This window comes from Petaurus breviceps, unplaced genomic scaffold, assembly GCF_028583685.1.
Source record: "Petaurus breviceps papuanus isolate PSGF00001 unplaced genomic scaffold, PetGlider_PUasm1.0 81, whole genome shotgun sequence".
Taxonomy (NCBI): domain Eukaryota; kingdom Metazoa; phylum Chordata; class Mammalia; order Diprotodontia; family Petauridae; genus Petaurus; species Petaurus breviceps.
Genome location: NW_027186546.1, coordinates 5,787,282 through 5,805,101, shown reverse-complemented (window position 1 = coordinate 5,805,101; position 17,820 = coordinate 5,787,282). Strand labels below are relative to the sequence as shown.

Below are 17,820 nucleotides of genomic sequence, written 5' to 3'. Positions count from 1 at the left end.
TCTAACACCCCCCCCCATTGCCCCTTCCCCATCCACCTTCTCCTTTTTTCCTTCCTGTGTAACGAGCAAGGGGAGTGTGTGTGTGTGTGGGGGGGGGTGTTGGAAAGATTTCACTGACATTGAGGCATTCTGTGGGCGAATTTTTCTGACTGAAGGTTTTAGAATTGCCTCCAGCCCCTTTAGCTAGATCTCTTCCCCAAACTTAGGTTCTGGTTTAGCCCTGTGGGATGCATCTTTGTCCCAGGGCTGTCAGAATATCACCCAAGCTTGTTTATGTATTCTTTGAAATGTTCCCCGCTCTTCTGTGTATACATTGTTTCTCTAAATATAGTAGAATGTATTTGTTTTAAAAAGTATTAACTTTTCTCAGTATGGTGGCCACCAAGTTTTTAGTTTTGAAATCTATGATCATTAGAACTTGGAAGAAACCATCAAGATTCACTTAATTCTTCTGGCAAATTATTTTCATTCTCTTTGCTTTTCCATCTTTTGGATATTTCCAAATTTTTTTGCTTCGAAAAGTGTTTTGTTACATCCTGCAGTATTTCCATTTTCTTCTTGGTTTATTCCCCGATTTACTTAGGCAAAAAATAATTCACCAAAGCAGAGGGATCCTTTATATTTGCACTGAGCCGGGCTCCTTGAGGACCTATTTAATTTAAGATTACTACAAAGAACAGAAATTAATCATTTATTTGAATCAAAGTTGCTTATCTCACGAATTCTAGAGAAGTACATGTGAATTGTAGGATTTGAGTGAATTGTTGGCACTCAATGGTGGGATTTTTGTCATTTTACAAACAAATGTAGCAGTGTGGAACCATACACAGGAAAAAAAATAGATGGGAAGTGAGCCCTCATTGAATATTAATTTGTTCCAGTAATTACTCTGAACATAGTTGCGTTTTGCTGAGTTTTGAATAGTAGTTTTCAATTCAAATAGGATATTTTTCTTAAAACCAAGTCATTGTAAGTCAATAATTAGTATAACTTTTGTTTTTGTAGAGAGAAAGCAAAATAGAACCTTTGTTTGAGGATAGGATTAGGAATCATAATTTTCCATTAATCTTGGACTATGGGTAAAATTTATTTTATTCATGAAGACCTTATTTGAATGCCATCAGAGCTATTTATAACACCCTTAGTATTCTATTTATTAGTATTTCTATTTCTTTGCTTTTAATATTTTGGTATGGGGTAAGGAAGGGCAATTGGGGTTTAAGTGACTTGCCCAAGGTCACACAGCTAGTTTTTGTGTTAGGTATCTGAGGCTGGATTTGAACTCAGGTCCTTCTGATTCCAGGGCTGGTTCTCTATTCACTGTACTACCTAGCTGCCCCAAGTAGTTCTATTTTTACTTCTTAGTATTTCTGTTCTATGCTTCTTGGAAAAAAAATGAACATTTGCTAATAAAATATTTATCTGGACTTTTGGTTGTTATTGGAATATCAGTTTTTGCAAGCACATTTGTATGTATTTGTGTTTGTGTACATATGACACATGTACATAGTATATATGCACAAAAATTTGATTATTAATGACATTTAATATTCTCTTTGTCATGCATTTAAATATATATTTACCTGATGGATATTATAGCTCTTTCTTTGTGTATTATGTGTGCTTGCTTATATGCTTTTCTTCTTCTAGGCAATAATGTTATGCGAACTATCCATGGTGTTGGAGAGATGATGACCCAAATGGTCCTCAGTAGGGGATCTATCTTTCCCATGTCTGTCCCTGATGTACAACCTAGCACCCACCCAATCAAGCAAGCAAGTACTACTGATAGTGAGGACATAACTGTTATGGACACAAAATTAAAAATAATTGAAATTCTACAGGTAAAGAATTTGATAAAAACAATAGCAAATGCATAACTCAGGTTGGTTTGATGATCATATAAAATAAGAAAACCATTGTTAATTGTAAAAGACTGTGTAGAGATTATAAGAACTGTTTTCATTACCTTTCTTCCTCACATTTGCCCTAACCTTGCCACCTGCTACAAGTAAGCTCATGTAAATAATGCTCATCTATAGTTTACATTATTTTATTTGTTGAGAATGTGGTCTGATAGTGGTATTAACTTTTCAATATTATGTAAGTTTCTTTTTAAGATATAACACAATTTATTATTATTGTTTTTAATTCAGCAGATATTTGATAGCAAGGAAAGCCCATGACAACTCCAGGTCTATAATAATTTGTGTCTGACAGCATTTGATTTTGTTTATTGACATAGATAATGCAAAACTGGGAGGGTAGCTAACACATCTGGCTTCATTGGACATTACTCCACCGCCTGCATTCTGCAAAATATAGCCAACTGACCTTTTATGTTTTTTTCTTATACATGAAACTCTGTCTCCTAACTTTGTGCTTTTACACTGGGTGGTCTGTACTCCCTTATTACTTCTGCTTTATAGAATCCCATTATTTAAGGCACTGCTCAAATACTCTGTTGTGGGTGAAACCTATCCTGATTACTCCAATTGCTAGTACCCTCCTTCTCAAACTCTGTTGTATTTAACGACTTTATCTATATTTGCATTTATCAGTTTTACATTTATGCTATATAAATAAGCATTGATTAAGAGCTTACTATGTTCAAAGCACTGGGAATACAAATAGAAGGGTGGAGACAGTGTCTGCTCTCAAGGTTTCAGTGTCTGCTCACATTCTAATAGGGAGACACATCACATACGGGAGGTTTCTGCTGCAAGTCAAATGGAAAGATTCCATGGCCTTTAGGGGGCAGCAGCAAAGTGGATAGTAATACATCTTTAACAGTCATTTTCACTGATAAAATCACATTTGTTTCTGACCTTAAACCCTTGGACAGTGCCATAAACTTTGGTGTAAAAGACTTTCTTTACAGGGTCTTCAGTAGATGTTGCCTTTTGAGAAGGCAATGTCTGTGGCACCTGAAAAAACAGTTGCCAGATTACATCTTTAGAGAAGTTGCTTTTTTTCCAATGACTGGAATAAATATTAAAGCAAATGCCATTAGAGCTTGTGCTAAGTTTGCCTAATTGCTGTTGGTTGGGGCTTGAGTGGCATCAGGACCCTGGCTCTGTTTGTATTTTTATATGTATTTCATGTATTCCTCATTAGAATGTAAGTTCTTTTAGAGACCAGAACAATGCCTGCCACATTAATTGATGGTTAACTGATATCTACTAATTAATTTCTCGAATCAGGACATCTTGTGGTAGTGTTCCATCCCTAACAGAGGCTGAGAAACCTCAAACTCACAGTTCTTTCAGATAGGGCATAGATAACATACAATTTCTTCATGGTCTCCAAATAGTTCTTTGATTCCTAATTTATAGACCATATAATAGATATAGAGCTGGCACCTAGTCCAGCTCCCTCATTTTATACATGAGGAAACTGAGAGGTTGAGTGATTTGCTCATACAAATATTAAGTATCAGAAGCAGCTGTATATCCTTTAAACCTTGAAAGCAATGATTTATATGTGAACTAATGGACAACAATGCCTTGCAGCCACTTTGTCTTCGGTCAGCTTGTCCCTTTAAAGGGCATGCTTACACTCCATAGCTTCTCAGTGTATTTTTCCACTTGTACCCATGTCAGTGTTTTTCTCTTTAAGTTGCTTTTATCTGTGTTTTTTGTCCTGAGTTTGAGTCCTGCTTTTATCATAATGTGTCATCTTGTACAGATCTTTTATTTGCTTTTTTTTGTTTGTTTTTGCTTTTTTGGAGGGGAGAGGGGAGGGCAATTGGGGTTAAGTGACTTGCCCGAGGTCACACGGCTAGTTTTTGTGTGTGTGTCAAGTGTCTGAGGCGGAATCCGAACCCAGGCCCTCCTAACTCCAGGGCCGGTGCTCTACTCACTGTGCCATCTAGCCACCCCAATTCTTTTTCCCAGTCTTCAATTGCTTCATTTGTCAAATGTCCTTAAAGATCCTTTTCCACCTCTAAAGTGATGATCCTATTATCCCCCCCCCCTTTTTTTTGCTTTTTGGAGGTCAATTGGGGTTAAGTGACTTGCCCAAGGTCACATGGCTGGTTTTGTGTGTGTGTGTGTGTGTGTGTGTGTGTGTGTGTGTGTCCAGTATCTGAGGCTAGATTTTAACTCAGGTCCTTCTGACTCCAGGACTGGTGCTCTATTTACTGTGCCACCTAGCCACCTGATCCTATTATCCTTGATAAATATTTGTTGATTGATGTCTAAAGTCAATGAGTCAGTTAAAAAGTAGATCTTTTGCATACCACTAAAGTAGAAAAATGAAAAAAATTATCCTAGTTACATTCATCAAATCTTGTTCTTATCCTGGACACTGCTCCAATTAGGGTATGAACATAGGTCCTGACTCCCAGGTTCAATTGTAGATGTATCTGTCATGAAAACTTGGGAGTACATATAGATCTTTCATACTTGTTATAATTGAAAGACGTGCCTTTTTTGTGCCTCAATGAGGGACTTGATTCCCATCATCCTTCCTCAAGGAGAAATCTACCAGTTATTTGGTGACAATATGATATCAGTACCACTTCAAACAGAATAACTCAGTATATTCATCTGGAAAGTTTCACCAGACAGGTGTGCTTTGATACTACTAAGATAATTGGAAAGTCATACAATACAAATATTCTTATTTCCCAGAAAATGCATTCAATTTTTGACTCTAGTCAATGTGCTATTTATAGTATTTGTGGAAATAAGGGTATTTAAAATCTTAATATTAATGATGAGCATTTACTGGATTGGATTGTTAATATTTAAAAGTAAGCTCTCAAATTAATTTATTTAGCATTCTGATACTTTACATTGTTGTTAGGCTTCAGAAGTGAACTGAATCATGTGTATCATTAAATAAAGTGATGAGTGATATAAAAAAGTTTATGGGAAACTATATATTGTTTTCAATCTGTGTCTTATAGTTTATTCTGAGCGTTAGACTAGACTATAGAATCTCATATATGCTGTCTATCTACAAGAAAGAATTTGGAGACAACAATGAAAATCCTGAAAACTCTACTTCTCCGCCTGACACACCACTTTCATCAGGTATTGTTTTTTGTAAGGATTCTTCATAATCTTTAATTTTTAGGAAGGTACTTAAAGTCTCTGATTTATTAAAAATAACAAATAGCCCTAAGAGTGTGTAAAATTGAATCTTAGCTTTAAAAAAGATTATTTGTTTCGAGAACTAGAGCAAATAATTTAGTATCTTCATGTCTCAGTTTTCACATTGAAAAGGTAGGTGTAGGAATATCCATCTGTCTCCTGAGGATGTTGTGAGAATGAACAAAAAAAGAGGGACCCACAAATAAAATTGCAAACTATTCTATAAATATAGAAAGCTACGTAAATACAAAGAACTATCAGAAAACTGCCTTCTCCTTGTTGAACATATGGAAGTTATAGATAACTGGTAACAATTAAATTGAAGAATTGATAATTTAATATGTCCCTATCCAGGGACTGAAGTTTGTAGCATTTATGTGTACTCAGCTTCTATCTTTTAACCACAGTCACATCTTGAACCTTGGTCTCTCCCAAAGTAAAGTCAATAATTCAGAGGAGAAGAAGGAAAGGAGTAGAATGAAGTTTGGACAGCCAATAAAAAGAAGTGAGAGCAAAACCAGTGACTGGAATAAATATTAAAGCAAATGCCATTAGAGCTTGTGCTAAGTTTGCTTAAGCTAAAAATAATTTTTTTGTCAGGGCATATTTGCCATGGAATTTGTTCTTATATTTTCTCAAAGTATTGAAGTGTAAAGAAACAAAATTTCAAAGAATAACATGGCAACACCAGAAACAGACAGTTGCAATAACATTGATATTGCTCTTCTTGGATCCCAGACTCTGAGCTTCTGTAGAAAGGTTTAGCAACATCTATATTCTTTTTTTGTTTTCTTAACTCTATGAAAGTTGACTTGTCTGTTTCTTTTGTTAAAATAGTATTAATTTCTATGGAGTATATTATTTGTTTTGTTCTCCTTATTTTCCCTCTTATTCTTTTTGAAGATGAGGAATTCATAGCCTGATGTTAAGGAAAATGTATATAAAGTCTAATCCCATTATCATAATTTTTTTTAACCTATATGGGGTGCCTTTTTGGAGGGCAGTTGGGGTTAAGTAACTTGCCCAAGGTTACATGGCTAGTTTTTTTGTGTGAGTGTTAAGTGTCTGAGGCTGGAACCGAACTTGGGTCCTCCTGACTCTGGGGCCAGTGCTTTACTCATTGTGCCACCTAGCCACCCCAGTAGAGATGTTTCTTGTGATTGGTTTATATTGAAAAAAAAATAATGGATGAGTAGATTGTAAAAATTAAGTTTTGTCATGAGAACCTATTGTTTGTAGGTAGAACATAAAATAATTATTGTGCTTTAAAAAAAAGAATAAGAATTTCATCTTTTTGCACATTTGCAATATTTTGGTCACACTAGCAGCTGACACATAGCAGTAATTTCCAATAGCTATTTTTAATAAACAAATTAGTAAAAATTAAAATTCAGTTTTTAAATTTTGTCATCTTGTGTTTAAAATAATTGTGTTGTATTCCATCTTTACATATGGTTTAATAATTTTGGTGGCATAGGAAAATTTTAAAAATAGGAAATATATATATTTTTTAAGCAACCGGGATTAAGTAACTTGCTCAAGGTTACATGGCCAGGTGTTTCTGGGTGGGTGCTAAGTGTCTGAGCCCAGGATTCGATCTCCAGGTCGTCCTGACACTGGAGCCGGTGCTCTTACTCACTGTGCTACCTGGCCGCCCCAAAATAGGAAATATTAATAGATAGTTTAGCAATATTAAAAACAAATTCTGACTCTTGATTAGAATAAATTTTCTACCCTTTATTTTTGCAGCTATTGTTCCTGATATAGATGAAATTGCAGCGCAGGCAGAGACTATGTTTGCTGGGAGGTAAAGTTACCACTTATTTTTTTCTTTACAAGTTAGTAGTGAAGAGATCTTTTTATTTAGATTGATAATGATACTTACTACTGGTCTGTTTATTTTCATCTATTTCCTTCCTTCCTTCTAGACCATTTGTTATATCCACACAATACAATTTCATTTAGAAAAGATGCTACAACTTTCATATAAATACAATTGCTTTTTTTTTTTTGGTCAGGTGAAAAAAGAATTAGATGAGATAGATATATTGCATATTTCCCTAAATGTTTTACCTACATTTTCTCAACAGCTACAATATAAAAAATTACCCTTAAGTTCCCTTGTTACAAAATTTACCCTACTCAGAAAATTTTATTTTCCTGTATCTTTAAAATTTGAATTTAAGAAATAGTTTCTTGTATTCTTATCTCTGTTTTGATATGTGATAGATAAATCTGTTTTCTGTCATTTGAATTACATACATTTGATTCCAGAAGTATAGTGCCTCAAACTTACTCTTCTATTTTTAGTTCATTTTTTTAGAACTAAAATTCCAATAGTGGTAAAAAAAAAAAGTATGTTTTTGTATTGGATTAATGTATTTCTGATACATGTTTTCCTATAGATTTTGACATAAGCCCCTTTTTAGTTACATTGTCCTAAATTTTCTACAGAAAACACCTGGCTATTAAAGAGAAAAGATCATTTGGGGGGGGGGGTCCTACATTTCCAGTGTTAGGATTTGGTTTCAGATAAACAATTGATTCTGTTTGTTTTTATGTTATAGCTTGGGACTGCATTGGTGTTTTCGCATTAAAGAATTTCCTAATTCATTGAAAGTTGGTGTCATCTTAGTATTAGAATATTAGTTCCTACCATACATACCTCTATCAGTGTTAACTTGTGCCAAGAAACAAAGCTCTTCTTCACGTCTTAGTTTTTTATCTGTGAAATGGGGGATGATAAATGTTTGTTCATTTTCTTAACCTTAGTTGAGATAAGAAATAGTGGTGTCAAATGAGGAAACATATTTGAAGAGGTTTAAACTCCTTAGAAATAGTATTATGTAAATTAAGAATTATGTATGACTTTGTAGAAAAGAAAAAAATCCAGTACAACTTGATGATGAAGGAGGAAGGACATTTTTACGAGTTCTTATTCATCTTATCATGCATGATTACCCTCCTTTGCTATCAGGAGCCCTGCAGTTGCTATTTAAGCACTTCAGTCAAAGAGCAGAAGTTTTACAGGCTTTTAAACAGGTAAGATTAACTAAACACCATTGAATCCATTAGGGGAAGCTCTACACATGTTACTTATGCTAGAAGAGACCATAGGGGCCTTTGAGGCCAACTTCTTCATTTTACAGATGAGGAAACTGAGACATAAGGAGGTTATAAATGACTTGCCCAATGTCACAGAAATAAGTGCCTAAGACACAATTTTAACCTATGTTTTCCTGACTGCAGGTCCACTGTCCTAGCCATTATATCATACTGTTTGATGTATTAGTAAGGACTTATTTGCCTTTCCTGGGGTTCTGCCCTTTAAGGACAAATGATGGAGTTTTGTTTAACTTCAAGATGTGGCATATCCCAAATAAACATGTTTCACAAATTAATTTTAATTGATGACTTAAATTCAAATTAGAGGTATTTAATATAGCTCTAAGAGTTTGCAGGAATGTTTTCTTCTAATAATATAGTGTTGCATGGTGGATCCAGACTCGGTGACAAGAAGATCTAGTTCAAATCTCACCTCTGACATATTCCTTCTGTATCACTCTGGGCAAATCATTTAACCCTTGCTACTAAAGAAATACATTTAAGAGCAGGGTTTGATCTGCATCAGTGGGGATGCGGATTAGGGAATTCTCTATGCCAATAAAATCAGAGGTTTCAGTCCAGAAAACAGGACCTATGAAAGAATATTCATATTTGAGTATTGAAGAATATTCTATCAAAAAAAAACTTTGCAAATGCCACATGGAGGTTTTTCTTAAGGAATACGTTGGTCAGATAAGTTTAAGTAGCCAATACTTTTGGTTATAGATATGCTCAAAGATGCTGGCAAATGCATTTGGCAATATTACACAGAAAGAAATAAAGAAGTCTGGAAACTTTGTTAAGTTCCCAGATATTCCCAAACAGTGAATGAATGAGTAAATAGAAAGCATTTATTAAACATTGGCATGTGCAAAGCACTTCGCTAAGTACTGGGACCACACATGGAAAAAGAAAGACAGCCCTTACTCTAAAGGAACTTATTGGGGAAAAATACATAAACAAGTGAACAGATAAAATTATTATATTTTTAGGTACAATTATTGGTATCTAACCAAGATGTAGACAACTACAAACAAATCAAAACTGACCTAGATCAACTACGACTGACTGTAGAAAAATCTGAGCTGTGGGTTGAGAAGAGTAGCACGTATGAAAATGGCGAAATGGGTGAAAATCAAGTAAAAGGGGGAGAAGAGCCAAATGAGGTTTGTTTTAAAATTTTATTTCATTGATAGTGTTTATTTTAGAGCGAGTTGTATAATTTTGGTGAAAAAGTTTCGTGATACTTTGGAAAGCATTACCTCAATATTAACTGTCTAAAATGCACCCTATTTTTTACTCACTCTGGGATTCCCACAAATGCCATTGCAGATGTAATTTGGATAAAATATGTACTTTAATTGGCTTGAGCCTTTATCCTAGATACAGTAGAACTTCTGAGATCATCTGAGCTTAATCATAGCTCCTTTTTGGTACATCAGTACAAGGAATACAATTCAAAAATAAAGCATTTAATTGGGATTAACTCAATTGTCAAAGAAATAATGAAATAATATCAGATATCTCTGTGGGGATCAGGTTCACATCTCCTGAGGAGTAGTGGTAGAGAAATAAATCTCCATAAAACCCACATTCTATGATGAAGAGGGCATTGCAAAGACCCTGACATATACCCAGGCTAAAGATTGAGGAAATTCATGTTTGCTATTTGACTTTTTCCAGTCATAGTAGGAAGTGTTTTTCTTTGCTTTCTTCTATTTGGTTTTTATAGATAGTAAGAAAGCTGAATTCTCTCAGGCAAATAAGGAATCCCTACTCAGAAGACCCAATTCCCCATCAGGCTGCTTCAAATCAACTTTAAGCCCTTAGTAACTTATGAGCTTCTTTCATTGCTTTATAAATCTCAAAAATACTACAAGATGGTCTAGACTTCTGGAAGGTGCTATTTTGAGGTTCCCATGCATGACTTATTATATTCTTCTTTTCCTTTTTCCATTTTCAAAGTTTTCATTTTATTCCTATGACAAATTATTCACTTAATCAGACATCATGTCTGGGACTTAAGGATAGGCTGTAGTTCTAGGAATTTCTTTCTTTTTTTTTTTGAAGGGCAATTGGGGTTAAGTGACTTGCCCAAAGTCACACGGCTAGTTTTTGTGTTAAGAGTCTGAAATCACATTTGAACTCAAGTCCTCTTGATGCCAGGGCTGGTGCTGTATTCACTGTGCCACCTAGCCACCCCTAAGTCCTAGGAATTTCAGTGGGCAATCTCACAAGCCTTCCAATTAGATAGGAAATGCAGTCTATTCCTTCATACCTGCTCACATTACAAAAATCAAAAGAGAACTTTCAAGAACTTGTGTGTGTGTGTGTGTGTGTGTGTGTGTCTGTCTGTCTTTCTGTCTCTCCCCTCAACCCTTCCCTGGTACCCCTTCCCTCATTGCCTCAGTAGAGGACCTTGTATCATATTTCACTGAAAAAAAATTGAGGCTTTTTGCTGAATCTCCTAAGTTATTTTTTCCTCCTCATCTCAGATCACTCAAATGGCTTCTCCCAGGATCTCCTCCTTCACTCTTGTCTTACATAAAGAGGTAGCTCTTCTTGCTCAGGCAGAACCCCCTGTATGTGCACAAATAATCCCATTCTATTCTGTTCTCTTTAGCAGAATAGTCCCTCTATCTTTCCTGCTAACTCACTTATCTTCAATCTCTCTGACTACTTGTTTGCTGCTTACAGCAAGCCTTAGTTTCTGTATTTTTGTGGAGGGTACTATCATCCTCTTGGTCACCAAGGCTTGAAATCCAGGGGTCATTCTTGACTCCTCACTCTTTCTTACCTCCCATATCCTGTCTGTTGCCAAGTCTTGTTATGACATGTTTCCACACCCTTGCACCAGCATTTATGGATTCAGTAAATATGTCTCAAGCTCAGAAGTATTTTGTTACCAAGTTAGTTTGTGAAATACTGCAGTAGAATGTAAAAATATTTGCATATGCCAAATTCATAAACTTCCTTAATCAATACTCTACATTGAGTGGACGTGATAGAGGGGCAGATTCAATTTAAACAATTAGAGGTGTACAAAAGCTGAATGGGCTATCTTGGCAGATTGTGGATTTCCCTTCACTGAAGATCTTCAAAAGGAGGCTGGATGACTACTTCTTGAGAATGTTTTAAATGATATATACGGGCCTGTATGCCTTAGGCTACATGATATTTGAGCTCCCTCCAGGGTAGACATTTTGAGATTCTGCTTAACTAATCTATTTCCTCTTTCTGTCTCCTTGACATTGTACACAATCCTTAGACTAGTGTTCTTGGAAGTTCTTGGAGAGGGAGATAGGGTTGAGCAATAACCAAGTTTGAATCCTTTAAAATAGACCAGACAGATTTTGAATCTCACTTTTTGCCTTAATGGCTCTTTTCTTTATTGCCTCATCACCTAAGTAATTGTTGATTAAAGGAAATGAAAGAGATTATGGTGTATGGAAGGCTAATAACCCAGGAGTTCTAGGACCCAGTTGAGTTTGCCTGGGAGCAGTTTCATGCCTAAGTCCTGGTGTAAGAATTGAACAATGTGTAACTATAAAAACAAAGTGTGGTATATAATTAATGTACTTAAAATTCACACATTACTTCATTCTAATGATTGGAGACCTTATATTATATTTTAAATATTCAATCAATAATATATATCTAAGTTTCTTCCTATTGATTACCAGAGTAATTGGGTGTTACTTTTGAATCTTCATTGTAGACATATAATAATAATGTAAACATTTTATTACTTCTTAAGAAGTATTTCAGAATACATAAATAGATAAATATTCCAAATTTAACTTCCTACTTGACAAATCAAAAATAAACTTTTTAAAAATTCCAATTTAGAGGTAATTTATCGTTTATTTTTTTTATGATATTTTCCCTTGTGCTTTCAGCTATTTTTTCCTTCCCACAAGTCATTTACTGGCTATGTGACTAGGCAAGTCACTTAACATGTTTGCCTCAGTTTTCACATCTATAAAATAGGGTTAATAATACTACCTATCCCCCAGGGTTGTTGTGAGAATAAAATGAGATAATATTTATCAAGGGATTTGCAAACCTTAAAGCAATATATAAATGCAAGCAATCATCATCATTATCATCATTTCTGAAGGAAAGTAAGGAATTTTTTGTATTCGAATTTGACTGTCACAGCTATTGTTTCTTCACCAAAAATTGTTGTTATGAGAATCTAAAGAAAATTGCAATTTCAAATGATGGATGTGCATTAGGAACAGATATTCACCTAAGGGCTAATGTGATCTTGTTTTCATATAAATTTCTTATTACTAATAAGGAAAATACAAAAAATGCCTTTGAGGAATACCTTCTCAATAGAATGATTATCCAAGCTCTCATATGGCATATGAAGCTATTTTAAAGCTTAACCAATTCTTAACAGCAACACACTTAATATATTTTGTTGTGGTAAAGTGCTACAGAGACAGGGTTTCTCTGATTTCAAAACCTATCTGTGAATAGTTTTCTTTATTGTTTTCTCAATTACATTTTATTGAGGTGAATTTAAGATAATGATTCCTTGGTGTGTGTGTGTGTGTGTGTGTGTGTGTGTGTGTGTGTGTGTGTGTGTGTGTGTGTGTGTGTGTGTGTGTGTGTGTATACTTCATTACCTTGCCATTATAAATAAGCTCTTATTAGGAAAGCTCAGTGGCACATAACATGAGTAAGAGTTGATGTTTTCTAAGAAAAACCGGAGTGTGTGTTTGGGGAACCCTGAGCCTCACAACTGCTGCTAAATCTTGTAGGTTGTTTTCTTTATTCTGTTTTTTTCATTTGCCTGTCACTCTCCTGCACACTAGTAGGAGCCAGAGCTCTGGACACTAATCAATCAGTCAATAACCATTAGGTGCCCACTATGTACCAGGCACTGTGCTAAGTGCTGGAGATACAAAAAGTGGTAATGCTCTCAAGGAACTTAACAGTCTAATGGAGGAGACATGTAAGCAAATATATACAGAACAAGCTATATGTAGGAGAAGTAAATAATTTATTACAGTTTCGGTTTACTGGCTTTTTTAGTCATTTAAGAATTTTTCATATTTAGAATTCGAATATTATAGCACATTTGTCTATCACTTTTAAAAAAAGCTTTGTTAAGGGCTTTATATATAGTAACTCTTTTGATCCTCACAACATCAACTCCAGTAAGATATTTATCTCCGTTTTGCAAGTAAGGAGACTAGCAGAGTAGAAGGAACTAGTTTTAGAATCTGAGGACATAAGTTCACATTCTGACTGTTCCTCACTACCTTTGTGACCCTGAACAAATCACTTATCCTCTTTGGCCCTCTAGTTTACTCATCTGTAAAATGGGAGGTTTGGCCTGTATGACTTCTAAGTCATAATGCTTATTGATAGTCTAGTAAAAGAATTTATATAATTTCATACTTTGAGCTTACTTTGATACAAGAACATGTGTATGTTCCATCTCTCAATGTCAGCAGGCAAAAAGAGGTATTATAGTTCAACTGTATTAACTATTTTAGATATCAAATTTAAAAAAGCAAAGTTCTAGACCATTTCAGTATAAAATCACAGGATTGCCTTATTAAAAAAAAAACTCTAAGCCATGTGTTCTTAGAATGTTAATTATTATAAATTAAGAAAAACACTACAAAGTCCTGAAAAATTTTATACTCCTGGTGTAATAAATTTATAGCCTTTCATGGGGTTGACCACCATTTAATCTCCAAACAAGTTTTCAATTTAATCAATGAAAAATTTATTTTCTGTTGAAATGAATATACCTCTGGCTTTAAAATGGAAGTTTATAGGAAAATAGTATTCACTTAGTTCATTCAAGAATACTTATAAAATACCTCCCTACCATATGCTCTCAGGCACTAGGGAAGACATAAAGAAATATGATAAAATCCCTGTTGTCAATGAATTGGTAGTCTAACAAAAACAATTTATTAATCCATAAAAATTTAATTCAGTGATCATTTATTAAATACAAGGCATTGTGGTATAGGAGCTGGGAAATGAGGACAGACACAAACTAACCCTCTTTTCAAGCAGGGTTAGTGGTAGAATAGAAAATTTTAAATCTTCTTTATGTCTAAGCTTTGGGGAGCTTATCCCATAAAGTGATATTTAGTGGAATAAGCTAAATTGATCTATATGCATAATTCCTTTATGAGTACAGTAATACAGCGAATACAGGAAGATCATTCTTACTCCAAGGGAGTATACAATCAAGTTCCACTTCCAGCAAATACTAATTTGGTGACCCTGGCTAAGTCATTTGACCTCTTAGTATTTAGATGGCTCTTTAAGACTATAAGTTACTGACCTGCATGAATGGGGGAAAATTTTTTCTCATCAGAAATTACAACAAGAAAATACTAGCAATAAAATTACAGGTCCAGTTAAAAAATATCTGATTATTGTTATGCCCCTATATGATGTTGGAGATATTAGTGATCTACTATTTATGTTGCATATTGGAATATGTTAGACAAGCTGATATCCAATAAATAATAGAATTCTCTGTCTTCAGTATGAGAGACAGCATGGCATAGTGACTAGAAAATGAGGAAGAGCAGGGTTCAAATTCTACCTCTAACACATACTGGCAGTGTGACTGTAGGTTTTCTTAACTTTTACTTAACCTCTCAATGCCCCAGGTAAATCCTTAAAAATATAAGTAAGATGGGCGGCTAGGTGGCGTAGTGATCAGAGCACTGGCCTTGGAGTCAGGAGGACCTGAGTTCAAATCCGGCCTCAGACACTTAACACTAGCCGTGTGACCTTGGGCAAGTCACTTAACCCCAATTGCCCTCCAAAAAAAAAATAAGTTGGAGAGGAAGTGCTGACCTGCATTGGTGGAAGGAGTTTCTTTATCTGCGGTTTGGGGTGGAGTGGTTCTCTATAGCAGTGAAATAACAAATGAAATCTCTATTACATATGGATTTGCTGTATTATTACTGTAAGACTCAGTTCAAGTATCACCTCCTCCACAAAGCTGTTCTTAATCTCTCCTTAAATTTTCCTAGACCACTTTGGTTTCTTCCTACTTGAAAGGTAGGGAATTCTCTAGCAAACTTAGATGTGTATCCTTTTAAAGGAATTTAAACTCTTTGAAAACAGAGGCCATTTTGTTTTTGACTTTGTGTCATAAGGGCCTACTGTGGTATAGATGGTTAATATATTTTGGCATGGTACTACTATAGATGCTTAATTAATGTTTGTTGAATGAGTGAATTAAAAAGTTGTTTTGAGAGGCAATTCGTGTTTATATAGCACTTCAAAGGTTTGCAAAGTGCTGTTACTAGTATTATCTTGTTCATTTGATATAAGGCAATTATTTATTTTTGGGTTTCTACTATGTAGGCAGCACTATGCTAGGCCTTGTGAGATATACAAGAGAACATTAAGATGTTCTCCTTGTTCTGAAGATCTTAGAGCATATATGATGAGATAGAACTAATCCAAAACTAGTAATTATATAAACACAAAATTTTAAATATCTAAAAGTAGAATTAGAGTTTAGATGGAGAAGAACACAGTGGGCAGAAGTAGTTGGAGAGTCAATCATTCAGTTAATCAGGCATTCATATGTTAAGCACTGTGCTAAGTGCTAGGGAAGCCTTTATTGAGAAAGTGTATCTATAAGGATAGGCCTTAGAGTTAGAATTTTAGAGATTATCTAATCTCTCCCCCTTCATTTCACAGAAGAGGAAACTCAGATCAAAAAAAGTTGAGGGTCTTCCAAGGTGAGATAGATGACTAGTTTTGAGCTAGTCTTTGAATGATAAGCAGGAAATGAGTCTTTGTAGTATTTGTAAGGGACAATGAGGAAACAATCTATAATGAGGTATAGGAAGTAAAGTTGAATAGGTAGGATGGGGAAAAAGTATGTAGGGCCTTGAAATCTAGTCAGGGAAGGAATGTGAACAAATAGTTTCAAAAGAATTGCAAACCATCGATGACATATGAAAAAACGCTTCAAATAATAATAATAATAATAAATCCTTCTTCTAATAAGAGAAATTGACAATATTGACAATATTGACAACCCTGAAGTTTTTACTGCACTCTTACCAACTGACTGTGGTGTCAAAAATAGACCATACTAGAAGAGCTGTTGGAAGTGTGATACACTAATATATTTTTGATGGAGCAGAGAATTTGTCCAATAACTCTGGAAAACAATCTGGAATTGAGAAAAAAAAAACAAAACTATCTTTGATTCATTACTTCCACTATTGGATTACTTCAAGGAGGTTAAGGACAGAAAGATCCAATGGGTACAAAAATATTCCTAGCATTATTTTTTTGTAGTAGCTTAAAACTGGAAACAAAATGTGTACCATACTGACAGTGACTGAAGCAATTGTGATGTAAAGTGTAATGCAATAATATTCTGCTATATTAAATATTGAATATGAACAATTTAGAAAAACACTTAGGAAGATTTGAATGAACTATTTCACAGTGAAGTAAGCAGAACCAGGACAATAGTTTAACTGGTATAATTAGATAAAAACAATATTAAAAGGCAGCTAAACTTAGATTAAATGCAATGACCAATATTGGTTCTCAAGGACAGATGATAAAATATTGCTCCTTCCTCTTAATTTTATGAGGTTGACTATGTATACCAAATGTTGTGTATATAGACATAATTTAATGTCAGTCGTGCTTGTTTTTCTTTATTTTCAAAAGAAGGATTTTTTTTTTCCTTTTGTGGAAAGTTGGGGGAGATACATATCAGGAAATAATCATGGTACAAAGAAATCTCCCAAAGGTTATCAATGAAAAAAAATTACAATGGGTGGGAGTGAGAGTAGTCTGTACTTGGTGTGATAGGCAGTAGAAAGGAAGTATAGATTCTTGAATGAGAGACGTGATAAAAGTGATATTTTGGGATAAATAATCTGGTAGTGGTATATACAGGATAGATTAGAAGAGGGAGCTAGTTATAGTTAGGAGGCTGTTGTATGATTCATGTAAGAGATAGTAAAGACTTACACGAGGGCATTGCCAGTTGGAATAGAGAGAGAGGTAAACCATGTAATTTTTAAAAGGAAAATATTACTGGGTAATAGATTGTATAAAGCAAATGAATTATAGGGAAGAGCCAATGACAATGCCAATGTTTTAACTCATAAATAACAAAATAACTTTCTGTGACCAAAGATCCAGTAGCAAAGGTTAATTTTAAGTTTCTGCCAATAGGAAAAAAATCTCACATCTATGGAAACAAAAAGAAGCAGGCATTGTGCATACTAACAGATCCACACAAATAACAATCCTTTGTTTTGTTAACAAACCATTGCATAGACACTATACCCCCAACACTGTTGACATTGTTTTTAGACATAATGGTCAACCTTTGTGCTTGCCTGGAAACCAAAGGGCTACAGAAAGAATTAATGTAATTCCTTATTTCAGCCCTAAGGAAAACACTTCCAATAATATAAAAACTTATTTGTTCTCAGTGGTCAATCTAGGGTGGGGAAAAAAAGGTAGGGGTGAAAGTACATTTATTGATTGATGCCCTTAAATCCCAGAGATTCTAGTTTAAAATCAGAGGTCACATCATCCTCATACTGCTCTGCCCTCTGTCTATAAAGAAGGAGAA

General features: G+C 34.7%; 1 protein-coding gene across 4 annotated transcripts in view; it reads left to right on the top strand.

Moving 5' to 3' along the window:
• LOC138176119 (inositol 1,4,5-trisphosphate-gated calcium channel ITPR2) overlaps positions 1-17,820 on the top strand; it is a 529,530-nt gene that overhangs the window by 227,376 nt on the left and 284,334 nt on the right. For all 4 annotated transcript variants that reach the window (XM_069106877.1, XM_069106875.1, XM_069106876.1 and 1 more), the window contains exons 22-26: positions 1,651-1,844; positions 4,913-5,039; positions 6,849-6,906; positions 7,976-8,141; positions 9,197-9,370. In XM_069106877.1, the coding sequence (XP_068962978.1) occupies positions 1,651-1,844; positions 4,913-5,039; positions 6,849-6,906; positions 7,976-8,141; positions 9,197-9,370 (719 nt within the window). The remainder of the gene's footprint in view (positions 1-1,650; positions 1,845-4,912; positions 5,040-6,848; positions 6,907-7,975; positions 8,142-9,196; positions 9,371-17,820) is intronic.